Source organism: Populus nigra, chromosome 4, assembly GCF_951802175.1.
Source record: "Populus nigra chromosome 4, ddPopNigr1.1, whole genome shotgun sequence".
In the NCBI taxonomy this organism is placed as follows: domain Eukaryota; kingdom Viridiplantae; phylum Streptophyta; class Magnoliopsida; order Malpighiales; family Salicaceae; genus Populus; species Populus nigra.
Window position 1 is genome coordinate 15,485,621 of NC_084855.1, and position 15,480 is coordinate 15,501,100.

The window sequence follows — 15,480 nt, forward strand, 5'->3', positions numbered from 1 at the left end:
AAAAGCTTGGTTGGTTAAATAGAAAATATTTGAGAGGTTGTTTGGATCAAATGAAAATATTATTAGCTTTGAAAGAATCAGATCCTGGTATAGTTGTTGAGTGAGATCATAAAATGGTTAATGATGATACAACAATATTTAGGAGAGTATTCTGGGCATTTGGACCTTTAATTCAAGTGTTTCAATATTTTCATCCACTAGTAAGTATTAATGAGATTCACTTATATGGAAAGTACAAGGCAAAAATCTTGATTGCAGTTTCTTATGATGCAAAAAATGGGTCTTTTTTGTTGTGTTAAGCTTTGGTTGAAGAAGAAATGATAGTAACTAGACATGGTTTTTAGATTTAATTCACCGACATGTCATGGGTAGATGTACTGGATTATGTATAATTTTAGATAGACATGTGGCAATTAAGAATGCTATGTCACAAATATGAACCAAGCCAAATGGGTAGTATCGTTATTGTTCTCATCACTTTGTGAGTAATTTCAACAAAAGATTCAAGGTGTGGCATTGAAAAAACTATTAGATAAAATGTGTTAAGAGCCTTCAAGATGGAAATTTGTTAATATGTATGATGATATGGTTGACAGAAATGATCAAATCAAAGAATGGCTTATTGTACCAAAAAAGATTGGCTCTTTCATATGATGGTGGTTATCGTTATGAATATATGACCATTAATTTGTCAAAGATTTTCAAAACTGTTTTGAAAATTGTTCATGGTTTGCTTGTAATGGTTATAGTGCAAATAACTTTTTTTATGATTAATAACTATTTTGTTGATCAAAGAGCTATAGTTAATGATTTCATTAGTTGTGATGTATTGTGGCCTCTACAAGTGCTTGTTGAACTTATTGTTAATGCATTAAAATCAAGATCACATGATCTATGTATATTTACTATTTGAGATGGTAGTAAAAGAAAGTTTCGATGAATGGTTTGATTTAATCAAAAAACATGTAAGTGTGGTAAATGACAGTTGTATCATTGACCATGTTCACACTTCATTGCATGTTGTACAATGCGACATGTTGACTTTGAAAAAATTATTAACCTTTTATTTTCTAACACCATTTACAAAAATTCATATGGTTTTTTATTTTGAACCCTTACCTGATGTTCCATCAAGGTCTGGTTATATTAGGCCACGAGTAGAAGGATGTGTAACTAGATGGAGAATTGAAAAGGGTCAACGTATATCAACTTATTTGTATAACGAGATGGATGTCAGAGAGTGGCATATATAAAATAGATGTCTTATGCGATGTAACTGATCATAGTAGAAAAACATGTCAAAGTGGATAATGTAAATGAAAACTTTTGTTTTGAATTGAGACTTTTATTTTATATCTTCATGTTAAGTTATATTTTTTATCCTTTAAATCTATATCTTTTAACATTTTCGAAACAAGTACATGTCATGGTATGAACTAGGGGAGGTAGATCTATGACAAAATATCATAGCATATGAGAGAAGGAGCCCTTATTATTTTTAGGTCCTGATGATTTTTTTATTATGCGATTGCAACATAAGCATTGATCCGAGGATATTTGGGCTCAACAAGTAAGTTAATTATATATATATATATATATATATAACTTACTTTCATGTTATATATATATAACATGGTCATATGATAAATTATAAATGTTGTTAATACTTATGTTCATATTTGTTTCATGAGAATCTCAGGGTGGTCTGATGAAACCTCGTCATCATGCATCGATGGATCTAGATGATTGTGTTCACCTATATGTCATCAAGGCTGGATTTTTATAGATCAACCACCTATGAGGTATAAATATTGATCGCAATTAGATTGTAGCATTAGTGTAGCAGTGAAAGCGAGAGACCCACACATTTTATTTTTATGTTAGAGAGATGACACCGACATTACAAGATGTTGCCATGTTATTTAACCTTCTGATAGATGGAACTCTTGTTTTGTTGTAGGAAGATTTATGTCTTCCTCTATTTGGAAAAATGTCTCCTCCTGAAGGATATAAAGGGAATTATATTAAGTTGACATGGTAAAATGAGAGTCTTGAGACCCCACCAGAGGGCACTATAGAGATTGTAATGAATTATTATACTAGAGTATGCATAATGCATATGCTTTAGGCCATGATCTTCATCGGTTTGATAGGTAATGCAATTTCATGTTACTTTCTACCACTTTTAGAAAACTTTTTTGGCATCCGTAACTATAGTTGGGGATTGATGATAGTTGCATATTGTATCGTTAGCTTTACCACGCATGCATGTCAGAAAGGAAACATGACAATTTCATGTTACTATTTCTATAGGTATAATTTGATATTATATTAATTAAATATAGTTTGGATTGCATCAACACATACCTAATGATGTTGACACACTTGATGACTTGCATGTTGTTAACAATTGAGGTAAAGAGGAAGATAATTGGTAAGTGGTTCATGCACAATATATCAATTTGTGGCATGTAATGAGATATCACATATTTACAAAGTTGTATCTTCCTATTGAGTTTTATCTTTACATGTCTTGGTATATAAACATAACAAAGTGATTCATAACATTATCATATGAGCATGTTACGAGAAGTCCATCTGACACTGCGCGTCAACCAACACATAATCCGGAGAATTATGAGTCTCTTGCACCAAGATATAATAGATTGGTATGTATGAATTAATTTTTTTAACAAGTAATAAAATTCTTATTTATATCTTAAAAATGATAATATGTTCTTTTTTAATACACGAAGGCCAGAGAGTTGCAACCACATTTCATGACGCTACCGACTATACTGTGCACAATGTTTTCAATACTTGGTTCTCATCGTGTTGTTCTTCACTTAACGAGGTTGTGGAGGCTCATCATTTCAACAATACAGTAGAGGAGGATGACTGTGTTCATGCACCATGATGTCATGCTCATGGTTTTGATGGTGTAAGCCCATCGACATGTTAATTTGTTAGATGTTTAACCATGCAATTTAATTGATATTTGCAATCAATTATTTTGGTGTTGAGATTAATTTTTTTAATTATTAATTTACTTGCTATAGAAATTAGGTGTTTATGTTGGTTATTGGCTATTGTTGTTGTTTCTGTGATTCTGTGAAATGTTGGCTTCAACTATTGTTGATGTTTTTGTGTCTATGTTAAATTATGTGTTTGCTGGACAGGAAGCTGAAATGGTTGAGACGAGAGTGGCTAGTATTTTAACGCGCATGTAGTATATGTGTGTCCTCTAAGTTTGCCCATTTAATACATGTGCAAGCGCAACCATTATTTGTGTGCTAGAGTGAGAATTATTTTCGTAATTGTACTAATTTGAGAAATAAGTTTTCTCACTGTGCTAATTTGGGAAAAAATCGGAAAAAAGTATTAATTAATTAAAAATGAGATGCATGATGTCTAATTTATTGTTGATAGTCAACTCGACTAAACTTTCAAACACGTGACTTAGGTCATAAGGCTAGAATTATCTCTTGAAAGGTAAACCTGCAAAAATAATAAAGTCAAATTCTCATTCAACCAAATACTGATGGGTAAAATTAAAAAAAAACAAATTCAAGAAAAAAAATTAAAACAAAACAAATAGCAATAAAAAAAAATAGGGACCAAATTTAACAAAAAAAAGTACTTAATGTTAAGGAATGAATTTTTTTAAAAAAAATCAATTAAGAAAATGATTCAAATAAAAAATAGCAATTAAAAGAATAAGATCCAAAATTAATATAAAAAATAAATAAAACCAAATATCGAGGGGAGAAATTAAAAAATAAAATCAATCAAAAGAATAAAAAAAAATAAAAGTCAGGACACTTTTATGTTTTTTAGAGTAGTGTGAGTCTCGAGTAGATGAGAAAGAAAAGAGGGAGGATGAACGAAAACAAATGGGCCACCATTCAAGATGTTAGATGCGTTACCTTATTATGAAGTTTGTGCCATGACAAATCAAACATATTGGTGAATAGTTGTGTTCGGCCACCAAAATAAACCTCACGCACCACTTGTTTGTGGTGGATAATCCCCATGCGCTAGCATATGCATGCACCAACCAAGTTACCTTACCCATTTACCATAGTACACCATATTTGTTTGGGATTCAATTGGTCCCTCTTAATTGCTTAACATAAATATAGTATATTTTATTTTATCAAACTGTACATTAAGATTTATCCTTGACATTGTACGAATCCCATATCTAGGCATTTAAAATAAACTATCAAGTCAAATATCAAATAAAGTTAATTTGAAAGATCAAATTAGAAAAAAACATGGAGTGATTGAAAAAAAACCTTCGCTTGACCATGCAAATTAGTCCTTGATGTTAGCAAAATAAGAGACTTAGTATTTGTTTAAGTTTCAAAATTGGTCCATAAAGCTCCAATTTTATAAATTAATAAAATTGAGTCTTATTTTGCTAAACTGAGTGATAAAATATCCCTCTTAACACTGCAAAACACTCATATACAGGCATAAAAACAAATCATCATAACCAATTTCAAAAAAATATAGTATTAAATAATAAAATTAAAAATAAAAACAAATTAATGTATCAAAGTGAATGGGCATAGTTAGGTGTGTCCCTTGATTTTTTTTTAATTTAATTTATTTTGAGTGCCTAATAATTATTACTATTCTTTCAAACAATCACATACATGATATATTTTTATTATTTTTTAAAGTCTCAAATTAAATTTGTAAAAAAATATTATTAACATACGGAAGAAATTACGAGTTGTTGCGAGTATTATACTTGCATTTTAAATTTTATTATGTTTTGATCCAATCTGAATTTTTATCCCTTCCTTATAAAACATTAGGATATTTTTATTTTCTCATTGTAATCAAGTGCCCCCTCACGTTGATTGTTTCCTCGATTGCCCAATTGCATTTGTTAAGGATGTCAAGGATGCCGGCACGATAGTATGATGAGGCCAAAACAATGTTGTCGGACTATGATCCTAGGCGTTCCGAGATTCGAGATCTGAGCAAATACTGTCTTAACAAATAGGGCAAATAGTAATAAAGTCATCATTCACTGAAAATATCTAGTTATCTACAGCTTCGAAAGTGTACACTTGTTAACCTCTTCTGCGGGCGGGCGCGGTAGAGACGTCAGAAGGGACCATTTGTTCATTTATAGAAAACACTAGATGGACGGAGTCCGATGATGCAAACATTTAATACAAAAAAAAATGATATCTAAGTTGTGTTTTAATAAGTTTAATAAGTTTGATTAATTTAAATAATATAAATAAAAATTTAATAATGAAAAAAAATTAGAAAACCTAATTTGGGTATATCCAGCTTAGCATGTTAAATATATAATCTAGTCGTGATACTAGAGTAACCATGTCAAAAGCAAATTAATTAAAATTATGAAATTTAATTTTCAAACAACTTAATGTTGAAAAACAAAATCTAAAAGAGATAATTTAAAAAAAAACAACAAAAAAACCTTTTATCGAACTAGGTTAGCTCAGTAACCCGTGATTATGGACAATAACATCATTGAAAGAAAAGTAAAAAAAAATAAAATTACAAAGACCAATTCCTAACAAATCAAATGCTGACAGATAAAATTAAAAAAATCATTTAAAAAAAATAAATGTTGAAGAATCTTATTTGATAACAAAGTAAAAATTAAATGAAAACTTGATCACTTTATATAAATAAAAATAAAAAAAATTCAAAACTCAATTTCTAGCAAATAAAATGTTGATAGATGAAATTGAAAAAAAAATATAATTAAAAAAAGGTCAAGAAAACTTGACCCGAGCCCATCTAGATTAGCATATAAAATTTATGATCTGGTTATAATACTAAAGTAACCTTATCAAAAGTAAATTGAATAAAATTATGAAGTTTAATTATCAAACAACCCAATGTTAAAGAATAAAATTAAAAAAATAATAATTAAAATAAAAAACAAAATCCAACTTAAACTAAGTTAACTTGCTAACCCCATTACCTGAACACACCTTATAGATTTTTTTTATTAATTTATTTATGCATTGCTAGTTAAAGTGATAAAAGCAATGCAATGGAAGATTAGAATTAGGGCGTATTATATTTTCATTTCATAAGATAACACTAATATCATAATAAATCCTGCCATTTAGTTTTATTTTTTATGGTTTCTAAATTTAAAAAGTAGTAAAATTCATTGAAATTAATTTATTTAGTGGGCATTAAGTCATCAAGTTAATAAGATTTACATCCATGTGAGGGTGGATTAAGAGCCTAAAAAGTTGAGGAATTGTCTAGCAATACAGATTTTCTTATTGAGGAGTAAGAATTCTAGATCAGTTTAATAATAGTTGGTGTTTTGTGTTTTTTTTAAAAAATAAAAGACATAAAAGGCTCTCAATTCACTGCCCAATGCTAGAAGCTTTTTGTTCTTTAATATCCCCGTGTAAAAAAACTAGATGAGAATTTTGTTTATTTTTATGTTTTAAAAATATTTTAAATAAAATTTAAATATACATATTCAAATAAAAAAAAAAACCTTAAAATCAAATTAATACACTCTAAATCACTCGCAAAATCTGGTTTATTTTAGATGCTTAGTCGCCATGGCTTCAAACTTCTACGACTAAACAAGTTGTGAGACTTCAAAAAAGAAAAGCAACATTAGATACGCCACCAGCGGTTTCAGTCCAAGGGAGATTCAAGGACAGTTTGCCGTTATCCAGCCACTCAAAAGCCGCCTCAGCCCCATTCAAGAAACCCTTCTTTGGAGATGCATTTGAGTAAGATAAGAAACTCCCTCCGCCTTTAACCTCAATCTTTACGCAAGTCTCCGCTTCAGAATCAAAATACTCCACTTCTTGAATTGTGCCGCAGCTATTAAACATGTTGGCCAGCCCAACAGGAGCAAAACTGATGCTGGTGCCGCCTAGCTTCTTGATGGGCACAAAGCTGAAGATCTCAAATGTAGATGGTTGGATGGTAATTTGAACTGCGTCAGATTCTGGCGATACAAGTAGCAGCTCCTCTGCCTGGTTGAGATAGACGATGAACTCGTCAGCCTCACTCATTTGAGCAGCCTCTTTCTTCTGGTCCCATTCAATGTCGGTAACATGAACAGAAACAGACAGTGGCTTGTAGCATTCTGAGTAGCCCTTGATCCTTTGCTCCTTGGGGTCCCATCCAGCTCCTTGGCAGTTGAAAGCTCCAATCACACCTCCATACTGCGAGGTCCAACATGCCATTTTAGTTCCATTTGACTTCATCAATAACCTTATCCTTAATAAACAATTTGGCAAGCACCATATAAAGAAATATCGTTGTTTATTTGAGACATGTTGGGTATGGAAACAGTGTTAAAATAATTGTTTATAAATAAAAAGAAATAAAAAGTTGTTTTCAGGTGTGAAAATACTGTAATTAAGGTGTGTAATTAAGGTGTTTATTTTTTTATATATAGAAACAACACCTTCAAAATATAACTATATAAAAAAAATAAAAAAAAAAAGCAAATGTTAATACTTTTATGTTCTCTGTATCGTAATAAATTTAATAAACTTGAAAAATTATAATTAAACATTATATTTCTTATACGATCATTGATGAAACAATTATATTTTAAATTAAATTGGATAATTATTATTTAATTTTATCTCAAAAATCACAAATATCAAAATTAATTTTAAAAATTCAAAAAAAATTAATCTCATTAACATATTAAATTCCAAGTTCTATCTTTTAATATTATAAATATTCATAAAATAATATTAAAAGCCTAAAAATAAATCCATCATAAATTTCACTTAATTATATAATTAAAACCGACACTTATAAACACTCAGCACAATTTTTTTTTTTAATACAAAATAAATATTTTTTATTTTTTTTATTCATTTACAAACTAAAGGAAAACAAAGAATATATAGACAGCCACTATATATCCAAAATAATAAAACATTGTTTTATCCAAGTCCTTGTAGACAAAATAAATGAATACCTTGTTGAAGTTCCAAATCTTGAGAATTGTTTTCTTGTCAAATAAAGGGTTCCTGAAGAGGCAGTCCCTTGTCGGTAGGGCAAAATCTTGGCACTTGGGAATGGTACCATCAGGGTAAACAAGTTTCTTGAGGAGTTCAAAATCATGCCCGCCCACCGAGTCACTCACATATACAGGTCCTCCACAAATAGCTCTCGATCCAGCATGAAATTTGGCGCACAGATGGTCAGATTGGAACATATCCCAGTCAGGTTTTATAATCTGACCAATCCACATGCTGTTGTAGGCGCAATGGATCATATGGACCCCTTGCAGCCAGTAAACTCCCATCGGATCTCCGTTTGGATCCTGGAACCAGAAGTCATCACCTGTAGCAAAAAGGTGACAAGCTCCATGGTAAAAATAACAACTTTCTAGCAGATATAAAGCTTAAAAGAATAAAGGAGATCATCTGGTTAGACTTTCATGCCTACTCTTCCCATGGATATCTGCTTTGTTCCAAGGAAGAAGAAATCGTTGCATTGTTGCATGCTGGAAATGAGTCCAGATCCTTTGAAATTCTTTGACAGGGAATCTGACAGGCCCTTGTAGTAGCCCTTTGCAAGCTCAACACGGCCTCCATAATCTTCAGAAACATACTCAAGGCTCTGCATTTGCCAATTGAGACTTAGATACACAAAACAATTAAGTCGATCTAATATAGAATATCCAAATACTCAGAAAAGAACAAAATAGATGATATCTATGAAAAGAAGTCTTACATGAATGACATCTACTTTCACTCCTGTAATGCCAACGTCGGCAAGGTAGGAGTGCATAGAATCATAGAAATCGCCTGCTTGGTCAGGGTGAACAAGACCAATACCACCTTCAACGATCTTAACCACAGCAAGATCAGCCATTGTCCCATCCAGACCAGGAGACAGTTTGCAAGAAATGATCTTTGAATTCAGATTAGTAGAATCTGGCCTGACACCACCCCAGGCACCACAGAGAGCATGCCACACATAAATATCGTCCAAACCCTTAAACTTTGTCCTCAAATCTCTCGTGAAAGCTTTCATGCCATAACTTTCAGCCTTGCAAGAACGACTTCCACTACTCCCACTGGAAACACTCTTTTCTTCTCCACCAAAAATAACATCCAGTTCTTGTTTCAACTTTTGAATTTTAGTTTCAAAAGGAGACAAGTCAGTTACACGAGATTGGATTGCCTTATCGCGATCATTCTCAGCATGCTCGATTTCAATTGCCTTTAAGATAAGCATCTTTGGCTTCTTTGGATCAAATGAAGTAGGGTTGGGACCCAACATAGACCCTCCCTTGTACTTCCTAAACTTGTCACATTCATCAAGCCTGTGAAGCCTGGCAGTCATTTGAGTTCCACCAAGAACAAGGTTTTTAGCATCCTCGTTCGGATTCTCATCATCAGTATTGATGCTTTGCCAGCCATCATCAATGATGAGAAACCTCGGAGAGACACCACCCTCGACAAAGTCATTCACACCATGCCATATACCAGCAGGCTCTACAGCTAAATAAAATGCATCCCAAGTGCACCACCCAAATTTATCAACAAGAGAAGGGACAGTTTTCTCTTCCAGAAGCTTGAAGGTATTGAGGTGGACCCTAAGTGCACTAAAGGCCTCTTTCATGATATTGTAAGGATTTTCAGACACATGAACATAAGCGATAGCATCAAAAGATGATGCTGTCACCTTAGTAGAACCACTCTCAGCACAAATCATGACATGACCATCAGTTCCAGGATGGAAAGCAGACCTAAATCTCCCATCAATGACAGGTATGATTATGACATAAGACCTTATTTCAGGAACATTAAGGAGAACCCATTGGGTTTCCATTTGCAAATCAGACCCAGAGCTACCCATCCACATGGTAGACCACCAAGTTTTGAATCTAAAGATGGACAAAAATTCCCTACCAGTAAACTTACCGATGGAGTTCATTAAGCGATCTGACGGAGCCTCTTTGTGGAACCCAAGGAATCCGCCCTTGTGCGACAGAGCTTGGACACGTTGGAGCAGAGCAAGCGGAGCATCAGAGGATTTATAAATAGACAAAAAGGGAGCAAAAACCACGTTGCTTGGAACTTCAGAAAGCAATGGAAAACCTTTTACACTGAATTTCCCATCCAACAATTCGAAGTATTTGTCTAGACTTTCCGGTTTACAAATTCTAAGAGGCAGACTAGAAGGATCATTTGGGGAAACCATGGCAGAGGAAAACAGGGCAAAAAACAGAGAGCTAAAAGAAGAATACAATGTTATGGAGGATAACTATAGTGAGGATTTTATGGAGTTTTTATAAGGCACTGTATATGGAAGAAAAATTGCTGAAAACTTTTGTTAATGAAATTACAAACTGTGAAAGGGTAGTATATATCCTCTAGAATATGCATAACTTTGAGCTCTAAGCATATCACTGCACGGAATTAGAAAGTGCAATCATTATGGTTTGGTCACTCTTTCGTGCCATAACCAAATAATCTCAGAAAAAAGGAATACCAACGTTAGGGGTATAGCATAATTGATCAGATTTTGAATTTATTTTTAGAGATTATCAGTTCAAGTGTCACAAATATTAGAGTCATTAGAGACTTATATGGTCATTAACTTCAAAGCCTCGAAAGATTAGTCGAAGTGCGCGTAAACTAACTCGGACATCTATAATTATCAAAATATTAAAAAAGAGGAATAAGGCTTAAAATCTTTTAGTTAATATAGGTTACTAGATATAAAAAGTTAATTTTGGCTTATTTTCGAGTTAGTAGCCGACACATAGAAAGAAAAAAAAAGAGACCAACACATACAAAGAAAGAAAAAAAAGAAGATGGTAGCTTGAACAATTTCTCTTGAAACTTTAATAAATACTTGATTTATTATTGGATTGAGTTGAAGTTTTTATAGATAAATCTTATAGTTGGATTAAATATTGGACGTGTCTGTTAGTTTGCTCTTGATAGAATCATGACCCTCGGTTTTTTGATATTCTTTAGAATTCTTTCTCTTTAATTTTGATGTAATCTAAAAATATGTTGCTCTTGATGATTTATGTTATAGTTATTAGTTTTAATTGAGGAATAACATTTGTGTACCCTTTATTATAATTGATAGTTTTTAAGTGGACTACCATCCAATGGTTTTTCCTCACATAGGGGTTTTTCTCATAAAAAAAATATTGTTGTTGATTTATTGTGATCACTTGCTTAGTTTGTTGATTGATTTAACCTATTTTTAATTGCATAAAGAGGAAAAAGAATTGGAACTTGAAAGGATGATAATGGCAGTTTGCCTTTTGATCCATTAATTAATGATTCTGAACCAGTTAATGATGATGATAATTATGTTATTCCTAAATAAGTTATTTAAGAAGCTCTAGATGAGCTACAATTAAGGAGGTCCACTAGACCTCGCCAAGTCTCCACCAGATATTCTTTTTATGAGTATGTGTTAGTCACTAATAAGTGAGAGCCAAAATGCTTTTATGAAACTATGTTACATGAAAGCCATGTAAGAAGAGATGAAATGCTTGCATAAGAACCACATCTTCAAGTTAATGAAGCTTTCTAAAGGAAAGAGAGTACTCAAGAACAAACAGGTGTTCAGGTTGAAAATTAAAAAAAAAATTGTTCATTGTTAGATAATTATATAAATCATATCTACATAGAGTAGCTTGAAGGGTTTGAAGTGAAAGGAAAAAACAACTAATTTACAAGAAAAAGAATTTGTATAAGTTAAACTAGCTCAAAGACTATGGTATAAAAAGATTAATTTTTTCATGGTGGAGTATGGTTATGGTAGGGCAACTTATGATCTTAGTGTGTTTATAAAAAGGTTTCATAATGGTAACTTCATTATTATCTTGCTATATGTGGATGATATGATAATTGTTAGCCATAATGTTAAGAAAATCTAGAGTTTGAAAAGAGAGTTAAGCATGCCTTAATTTTCAATGAAAAACTTAGAACCGGCAAAATAAATTCTTAACATGAACATTACTCGTGACATGAATAATAGGAAGATTTGACTATCTTAAGAGAGATATATTCAAAAAGTACTTAAGAGATTCAACATAAGCAAGACAAAAGCTATTTTTTCTCCACTTATAAACCATTTTATGGTAAGTTCTAATTAGTGTTCTTCAAGTGACGAAGAAAGAAATGAGATGAATAAGGTTCTTTATGCATCAACAATTGGTTACTTGATGTATGTCTTAGTTTATACAAGGCCAAATATAACTCATGTTATTGATGTGATTAAATGATTTCTTTTCAATCCTAGTAAAGAACACTAGTCAACAATAAAATGGATATTCAAGTATCTCAAATGTACTTTCATATTATGTTTTGAAAATAGTAAACATGTGCTTGATGGATACACGAATACAGATATAGTTGATAATGGTGATTCTAGAAAGTCCACATTAGGATATTTAATTACCTTTGCAAGGGAGCAGTTTCATGGCTATAGAGGTTGCAAAAATATATTGCATTATCCACTATAAAGGATGAATACATTGCTATTACTAAAGGGGTTAAAAAGTTATTGTGAATGAAAAAGTTCTTACTTGAGCTTGGCATAGTGCAAGAGAAATTTGTGTTGCATGGTGACAGCAGAGTGCAATCCATCTTAGTAAGCATTTTTTTTTTCATTCTTAATCAAAACACGTTGAGGTTAGATACCAATGAAGATGAGATGTTATAGAGATGAAGTCATTTTTTTTGTTGAAAAGTTTCATAATGATGACAATGTGTTAGATATGATGATCAAGCCTTTACCAAGAGAAAAATTTGTGTTTTATAAAAGGCAAGTAGACTTGGTGGAGCCCTCTAGATAAGTTGGGAGGAAGGGAATTGTTGGATTTGATCACTCATGCTTTGGGGCATAACCTATGTAAACTAATTAAGAAAAAAAAAAGGACAAATGCTTAAAGCTTTTTAGGCCATATAGATAACTAGGCATAAAAAGTCAATTTTGATTTATTTTCAAGTTAGTGGACACCATATTCAAAGAGATGAAGAAAGTATGGCAACTTGATTAAAACTTTGATAAGCAGTTAATTAACTGTTGGTTCAAGATGAAGTTTTGATATAATATTTTGAACACCTAAATCTTACGGTTGGATTAAAGATCGGAGGTGTCTAAGTTGGTTTGTTCTTCACAGAAGTGTGGTTGTCAGTTTTGTGAGATTCTTCTCGATTGTTTCTCTTTATTGTTGATGTATTCTAATAATATGTTATTGATTATTTATATTGTAGATTTTAGTTTTAACCAAGGGAAAACACTTGTGTACACATGATATCGAAACTTTTTAGGTCTTAGGTCGACTACAATCTCGTGGTTTTTCCTCTCATTAGGGTTTTCCACGTAAATAATTTTGGTGTTGATTTATTATGATTGCTTGCTTAGTTTGTTGATTGGTTGACCCTTATTTTAATTGCAAAAAAGAAAAAAGAATTGGAATTTGTGGATTGTGAGTTTTGTTATATTGATGTCTTTTTCCCAACTTAATATACAGTTAACAAGTATATAAATTGAAACATAGAGTTATGTTTGTAAACAGTAGTTGATAGACTTAGACAAATAGAGAGGTATACACGCGGGAGGGGGGGGCATGTACAATAAATCTGTCCAGATCAGAAGGCAGGTTGGTTTTCTCTACTTTATTCTGCTTTTCATTTTCTCCCTTGTAAATATTAGTGATGATGAGATTTGAGAAACCTTTTACATGAAACAACAAAAGAGAATTTGTTCCATTCGGGCAGTGGCTTTGAAGTAGTAGTTAGATTCTGAAACGTTTGAAGGAATGTAAAGTCCGAATAGAAACCCAGAGGAGAATTAAATCTCTGTATGCATGGCACATGCATGTGAAGTAATTTACCAGCAATTTCTTAAAGCATTGCTGTAGGGTAAAGTAATTTTGTTTTATATATACTAGCAAAAGTAGCAGTGCCTCTGAGGCTGATAGAATATATACTCCAGATTAATCTTTGTGGATTGGACTGCTAAAAAATGATGGTGACAACTGTTTGGCATTAAAGACCTGGAAAGTTCCAGGTGAGATTACACCTTACATTATGTTTATTTGACTTGTAGGTGTAGTTTTTAAACAGGACTCATGGGCTTTGATATATAAAAATACATGATTGGTGGGTGGCACTGAGATGCGTGGATCGATTAATGTGGAAGATGACTCGAGAGGGATCACCAGTTATACGGGGTTGAAAGCTTGGTTTTTTGTAGGGGTACGGTGGCGGCGCAGTGCTTAGTTTTTTGCAGGGGTGGCGGTGGACTGGGTTAGTCTTGGAGATTCTAGAAGTAAAAGAATAAATGGTTAACTTTATGACACTGGGCTGCTAGTTTAGTTGAGGGAGGCATAACTCGGCTGGTGTTTCACTGTCATATGAACAGTGAAACTGACCTTCAACTTTTGATTTTTGTTTTTGTTAATAGAGTGAGATGATCAGTCATTTTGGGTGTGCAGCCACCGTATATATTAGAGATCATTTTGGGAGAAAATTAAACTTTTTATGAGCTTCAAGCAAAAATGGAGAGATTCATTCTTGTTCCAGACACTATCCATCAAGATTTGTATGTTCTCCTCTGTATATGATCTTTATAGTCATTTGAGCTAGGTGAGAGATTTGTTAATGTTTTTAGGTTAACAAAAAAAAAAAATAGGGATGGAAAATCTCAAACATATCCAGCAATTGTGATTGTCTTAATTTTGTGTTAAAATATTTTTTTATATCAATTTTACCATGCACCATAGTATTTTTATTTCTCAATAAGACTTATGGTAGAACGACTCAATAAAAAACATTAAATTTCTTACATGATGACATTGTTTTTCTTAAAAAAAAAAGATATAATTTGGATGGAAAATTTAAAAAGTAGATTTAATTTGAGAATTTATATAATTTTAAAGATAAAATTGAAATAAAAAATCATTTAGTGATAAAGCTGATATTTTAAAGTTTTTGTCCGATAGAATAAAGGCAGATTCGCAGCACACTGCAACATTATATAACATAAAATATTAGTCGAGAAAGACGTTTGGGTTATGCTTATCTTTTGCCAAGAGAAGTGAATTTTAGTGGACGTTAATGTTGGTTACGGAATTTTCTAGAATGATGCAGGTGGAGATGCAAGCTGTAAACCGAAGTTTCGCCCTGCCAAGTTTCTGATTATATATTATTATTTTATTAAAAAAATACTCTAATAAAAAAATTTGGAGTTAAACACACATTTTGGCCCTATAACTTTTTAAATTATAAATTTATAATCCCTAACAATTTAAAACATTTAATTTTAATTCAAAATTTTATTTTTTTTCTCCAATTTAGAAGAAAAGAGATAAAATTACTAGATTTCAATGATAAAAAAAATCTCATTGAGATCAATTCCGGTCACGAAAATGCTAGTTTCAACAGGTAAGTAATTTTGTGCTGTTATCAGAGAAGGGCAACACTGACAATAATCATA

At 32.0% G+C, this 15,480-nt stretch overlaps 1 protein-coding gene across 1 annotated transcript; it reads right to left on the minus strand.

The window, feature by feature from the left end:
* Positions 1-6,489: 6,489 nt before the first annotated feature.
* LOC133691891 (stachyose synthase-like) lies at positions 6,490-10,325 on the minus strand. The gene is made up of 4 exons (XM_062112510.1): positions 8,734-10,325; positions 8,442-8,619; positions 7,973-8,340; positions 6,490-7,199 (listed from the first exon to the last, which is right to left on the minus strand). The coding sequence occupies exons 1-4, from the start codon at positions 10,207-10,209 to the stop codon at positions 6,621-6,623; spliced, it is 2,601 nt and encodes an 866-aa protein (XP_061968494.1). The 5' UTR covers positions 10,210-10,325; the 3' UTR covers positions 6,490-6,620.
* Between the last annotated feature and the right edge of the window lie 5,155 nt (positions 10,326-15,480).